General features: G+C 35.3%; 1 protein-coding gene across 1 annotated transcript; it reads left to right on the top strand.

The window, feature by feature from the left end:
- Positions 1-146: 146 nt before the first annotated feature.
- Positions 147-3,801, top strand: LOC125814524 (ubiquitin-conjugating enzyme E2 10). The gene is made up of 5 exons (XM_049493975.1): positions 147-188; positions 342-428; positions 1,538-1,665; positions 3,023-3,127; positions 3,425-3,801. Exons 2-5 carry the CDS (start codon positions 359-361, stop codon positions 3,566-3,568), a joined length of 447 nt encoding a protein of 148 aa, XP_049349932.1. The 5' UTR covers positions 147-188; positions 342-358; the 3' UTR covers positions 3,569-3,801.
- The last annotated feature ends 2,372 nt before the right edge of the window (positions 3,802-6,173 follow it).

Here is a 6,173-nt window from a genome sequence, read left to right as displayed (position 1 = left end):
TAAATTGCAACATTTACAGAACAATAGGGTTATAAATGAATATAAAAAATAAAGTTACCAAACGAGTTCACTGTACCTAAAATTTTCTTCTTCTTTGTGCCTATAAAACCCTTCTTCGTTTCACCAAACAAAAAACTCTTACCATTTCCAGAAAAAAAAAATCAAAATTGAGTAGGAGGATTTCTGAGGTATGAAACAATTCTGTTCTCGTTTTTCAAATTCTGATTATTTTCTGTATGTATGTATATATATATTTGTATATGTGTTGCTATACATGTAGAAAATCTTCGTTATATACTTGAACTGATTTAGGGTTTTTTTGCTGTTGTTGTTGTAATTAGGGATTTTGTGTACGGAAATGGCATCCAAGAGGATTCTGAAAGAGCTCAAGGATCTCCAGAAAGATCCTCCTACCTCTTGCAGTGCTGGTACCATCCATCACTTTGCTCTTCTTCTTTTTTAAGTTATGTAGTATTTGTATGTGAGTGATTGTTTTTTGTTTTGGGTTATCAAAAAAATTGTTACTTGAACCGAGGGTATATTGGAAATACTCTCTAACTCTTCCAAGGTAGGGTAAGGTCTGTATACCGTCTAGCAAACTCCACTTGTTACTTGTGGAATTACACGGGGTATTTTGTTATGATTTTTTGATGGTTATTCCTTGCTTTTTTACGAAATTGACTGATGTTTTGAGTTGTAAGGTTGTGTGAGAATACTGTTGATGAAAAACACTTGTCGTCTTTTTTAAACCAAAAGTTAAAAGCATTTAGTGATAAATGATGTATTAACTAAGTATGGTTTGGTGAGAAAAAGTTTATCATGCATTTGTTCTTGCTGGAAACAAGTGATTGGATGAAATTCTTTCTGTCTATTGATTCTCGGGCGGGGTGAGTTCTTGCAGTGTTGGTTCCAACTCTAAATCTCTTTGTTCCCTTTTTTGTTCTGCGGTTTTCGTATTTGAATGATTATTGTAGTGATTCTTTCCTTTATTTCAGTGAATTGGCTGGTGTATTGACAAGTAAGGTTGTGTGTGTGAGAATACTGTTGATAAAATTGATGTATTAACTAACTGTTGTTAAGTGATGAAGTTGTAAAGGGTATGTGATGCATTTGTTCTTGCTGCAAACACAGGCTTGGATTAAATTCTTTTTGGTTTATTGATCATTCTAGGTGGGGTGGGTAAAAAATAAAGAAATTGGCTGGTTGTTTTTAAAGATTATCTTTTTAGTTGCTTGCCTACATGATTCCTTGGTTATGATGTGGGAAGTGTGAAGAATTCAGGTTATTTTTTTGGGTTTGATCACACATTTTTTTCACCATGAAGTGTTGTTGTTTTTCATTCTCGCATGTTTTTTGTTAGTATGGTTTTGATGGAGGGAAGAGAATAATGAAAAATGGTGCGTGAGTGTGGTTTTTCATTCTTCTTTTTTGCCATTGTTCTTTTGCTGTTTGTATTAGGGAGGTAGCTTTGTGAAACCTGTTAAAGATCTCTGTGTGGAATGTTGTTCTCTGATTATTGTGCTGTTGCTTGTATCAGGTCCAGTTGCAGAAGATATGTTTCACTGGCAAGCGACACTTATGGGTCCATCTGACAGTCCTTATGCTGGCGGAGTGTTTCTTGTGACCATTCATTTTCCACCCGATTATCCATTTAAGCCTCCAAAGGTATCCCATCCACATCATGTGGGGTTACATAGGCGTTTGCTTGCTAATCAATGCATTACTCCTACATCTTGCTGGGATCTTTTCTCAGTATGCTATTGTTTTCAGACTTGCAATAAAATATGTCAATTGGTTGCAAATTCTTTTTTTTTCCACAACAATATCTCAAGACAAGTACAAACGATAGAGCTCATTTGCTAGGGGGAGAGCTGATTCCTTCCCTTCATCATTTCAGAACTATTGTGTTAATGGGCCTTCTATAAAGCTCAAATTTATTGCTATTAGTCATGCCTTAATTTTAAGTTGATTGTAAAATCTATATAGACTGGTCAATCAAACTGGTATCAAGAAAGCCCAACTTTTTTCTGTGTATCTGCATTTTGCTAACATGGTAGTGATGGTATAGCTGCCTGTGAGTTTTCTTTCGTCCTTATTTGAGAACCTGCACTCCAGGACTTGTGGAAATTTCGAGACACGATATAATTTACTCAAAAGCTGCTGAAGTATGCTCTACTTCATGTATTAGTGACAAGAAAGAGTTTGGTTTCTAGCTTGATTATTTAGTCAAGTGGTTTTCCAATTGTCTTTACCTTTGCTTTGCTTGTGTGGAATCCACTGAAGTCGTGAACTGTATGGGAGAACGATTACACTTTCAATCTAAGAAGAATGACTTGGATTTGGCTCAAAGAGATTGGTGAGTGTTCGATGCTTAGGAGTAATAACTGGGAGATCCTAGGATTAGATCCTTGCTATACCACTCTCTATGAGCCAATCTGCTCCAACCTTGGTAAGCAGGTTACTTGGCATTGTGGTTTGTGTGCTAGTTGCAGACTGCTCGGTTGATTAATGGAGCGTGCACAAGTTGGTCTTGACACCATCGTCATCCAAAAAGACTAAGAAGGATGACTTGGATTTCCCTTTTGGTTGAGTTCATGTTGTGTAACTAGCTATATTGTGAGATCTTGGAATTCCCTATACTTTTCAGTGTTAGGTGCATGAATTGCATAGGCAATGGCTTTCAGTTCCTCAGGTTTGAGAACATGCATCTTGTTAATTTCATCTAAAACCTTCCCCTCATGAGTACTATGTTGAACCCTTAACTAGAGGGGAGACGAACTCTATTTTTCTTGTTGGTATCCTAGTGAATAATTTTGTTTTATTCCATACAGAATCCAACAATAGATTGACTTTCTTCATGTATTTTCTTAGAGTTGACTTGTCGTGCTCTTAGATTCATTTGCCAAAGTACACAAGTATTGGCCGTCTCCCTAGACAATGTTCTGCAACGTGTATATCCTTTTCTCTTCTTTATTCATTTCCCTGTGAAAATTTGACACATCATTTATGTAACAATGTGCAGGTAGCTTTTAGGACAAAGGTTTTTCACCCAAACATCAACAGCAATGGCAGCATTTGCCTCGACATTCTGAAGGAACAATGGAGCCCGGCACTTACGATTTCCAAGGTTATTTCTGATATAGTTTCAAACACATTTGTTAATCTTTTTATTAAAGGAATGCAGTAATAATTTCCTTCTGTCGAGAGTGTAATTTAAGAAACTGAATACCAGTAGTTTCTCTGTTCCCAGTTTAAGTTGTTCTCGAGAAAGCTAAAAGAGGGTAACATGTGGACGGATCAAATTATACCTTGTTCATTTCAAGTGCATTAACCATAAATTGATCTATCAAACTGCAGTCAAGAAAACAGATTATGGTGGGCGGATGTATGATGGTGGCTTATTCTGTTATCTATTTGCTTGCAGGTGCTGCTGTCAATCTGCTCTCTGCTAACGGACCCTAATCCTGATGATCCTTTGGTGCCCGAGATTGCTCATATGTACAAGACTGATAAAAGCAAGTACGAAGCAACTGCTCGGAGCTGGACCCAAAAGTATGCAATGGGTTAATTGCTGCTCAGACCCATGTCTGGAGGGGGCTCCTTTCCCTCTGTGAGTTTGTGGTCATTGTCTATGACATATTAAGAAGTGTTTGTTTCTTCATGTATAATCAACTCGAGAGGAAAGCTTGAATTGTGGCCTCACTGTGAAACATTGAATTTGCTGCGTCTGTAAACCTTTAATTGCTTTTATATCCTATGGATGGGTTCAAAGTAGTAGACATTTGACCCTTGGCAACTGAATTAGTGATCTCTCTTACACATAAACGCAGTCCAAAGCCTTAATACATAATTACTTTTCTGGTTAAATTTTTAGAAAAAAAGCTGCAATTTCCCTTGTGATGGTGGGTGTGTTTGGTCCAGAGGAAAATATTTTCGAGGAAATAAGTGGTTTTTTACTTACTTTCTTGTGTTCGGTAAGCTGGTAAAATATATTATCCTAAGTACATTTCTATATATTTAAGACAACTATGAAGCCAATGGAGGGTGGATGGTTGTGAGCCGTCTGAGGAGATAATGCGACAGTTGGGACATTATTTTCCTTATTTTATCGAGCTTGCTTTTTTAAAGAAAATATTTTTCAAAATTTTTGATCAATCGAAAATGCCCATCTTGTACTTTTCTTCTTCTTAATTTTTGTTTAAATAATGGTGATGTTTGAATTTGCTAACTTGCACTAGACTAATTTATCATTAGTATAGGGATCGTATGACTTTGATGATCCTGTTTTGGATTACCTAGTGTTTTTATCTCTACCTTGGATTTGAACACTCATAATTGGTACATCTTTTTTCTCTTGGGTTATTTTATGTGTTTTAATTTGATTGAATACGAAGTTCAAGAATATAGAAATATGTTGTTTATACAAGGGGATGTAAATAAAGGTAAAAAAGAATATTAAGATTTAAAGGCGAAATGGTCTGGTGGATTCTTATATTTGTATGTGTTTGTATTGTGAACCCTTCTACTTGTCCCTTTGTCATCTGAACCCCTGAACTTATCAAAACACAATATTTTAAACATTATTTTTGACTTGGCATCCTATGTGGCAGTGAATATCAAAGAGTGTGTGACACACACCTATTAGGAGCGTGAGACCCTTGGAAAAGGGTCTAACAGTGACATTAGGGCTTTGTAAAGCCATCATCTTCCTATTTGCATATAACACCATTGTTGGACAAAATTTGAACTTTTCTTGGCCTCTTTTTTGATCTTTTTCCCCCAAATTTCTTCTCTATCGTTTCTTGTTATTATATAGCTCTTTTTTTTAATGAAAAACGTCATGGAAGGCATAACACTACTACCAAAATATCTTACACTAACATTAGACACAAAAATGCGAAATTCCCAAAAAAAATCAACAAAATCAATGTAATCGACTAAAACCCCAAAACCAAACAAAGACACAATAGAGATCAAATCCAAACTAAACAACAAATAAATTCGAAAACCTACCTAGATAAGTAGAAAATCAAACAAAAAAACTCAAATATATTTGACATTGACCCCTTGTTTCAGTTCCAAACCAAACCCAAACTTATTGCCTTCTTCTCGTCCTCCTCACCTTCTCCGACCAAACTCCTTCGTTCTCACCATCTCCGACAAGCTTCAACCAACAATTATAAATGAGAACCATCAACAACAACAACGACGACAAAAACCCCAAACTAACTCCGCCAATAAGTCTCGACTTTCACAACGCCGTCAGTTGTGAACAACTAGAAACAATCAGACCACCCAATAGACTCCACTTTTCCTTAGCGCCACCGGTCACCACCAAAATCCCAATCCAACAGAACCCAAAATCAACTTCGACGAGATTGTGAACAATCAAAAATCGTGCCAACATTTTTTACTTCAATGGAAAGAGTAGAAGAGGTTGGAAAAAGGAAAATGGTAAGGAAGATAAGAAAAAGTTGAAATGAGATTGTGGGATGGAGATGCAGATGGCTATGACAAAGAGAAATATAAATTGGAAAGAGAAAGTGCAGGTATATTAATCAAATATAATAAAAGGAAAAATGACATGGAGTGATCATATATACATGTGTCATTTTATAATCATACGTGTCATTTTATAATTATTTTTAAAATTACGTGTTAGGCGTTTGTGATACACACACATTTGAGTAGTAAAAAACGTGTTTAAAATAACCATTTCGCCAGATTTAAAAGTTATAAAATATAAAAAAATAAATTCTTTTAACACAAAAAGTAAAGATAAATTGAAACAAGGGAGTATCACTTACCTTAAGCTAATCTCTTTCATCAGCCAAAAAGATTTTACAAACTTACCTTATGAATGCATATCTTCCGTAGTTTTGAATGTCTTGTCTAATCATCTAAAGTTATGTCATTTCTTGTGATATCTTCACGTAGACTTAAACATGGTACATGTGTCTGCATGCATCTCGATTAATTTCATAACATATTGGATAAAATTATATCTCAATTGATTTTGTAATGTATTGGATAATTTTATCCGTACAAAGAACAATGAAAAAGCTTAACCAAGAGTGTTATATAAATATTGTTGGAACCTCAAAAAAGATATGCTCGTCAAAGTTAAATTGTTCCTAAATACGAATAGCTAAATATAAGTGTCCTAGGTATAA

This window comes from Solanum verrucosum, unplaced genomic scaffold, assembly GCF_900185275.1.
Source record: "Solanum verrucosum unplaced genomic scaffold, falcon-dt-bn FXZP01000268.1, whole genome shotgun sequence".
Taxonomy (NCBI): Eukaryota; Viridiplantae; Streptophyta; class Magnoliopsida; order Solanales; family Solanaceae; genus Solanum; species Solanum verrucosum.
This window is presented reverse-complemented; position numbering and strand designations above follow the sequence as displayed.

What these genes read in the sequence shown, in the direction of transcription:
- LOC125814524 (XM_049493975.1), top strand. Translation starts at nt 359, where the DNA reads ATGGCATCCAAGAGGATTCTGAAAGAGCTCAAGGATCTCCAGAAAGAT. An exon ending in TCCTACCTCTTGCAGTGCTG is followed by an intron (nt 429 to 1,537) that starts GTACCATCCATC and finishes TGCTTGTATCAG; the next exon opens with GTCCAGTTGCAGAAGATATG. An exon ending in ATCCATTTAAGCCTCCAAAG is followed by an intron (nt 1,666 to 3,022) that starts GTATCCCATCCA and finishes AACAATGTGCAG; the next exon opens with GTAGCTTTTAGGACAAAGGT.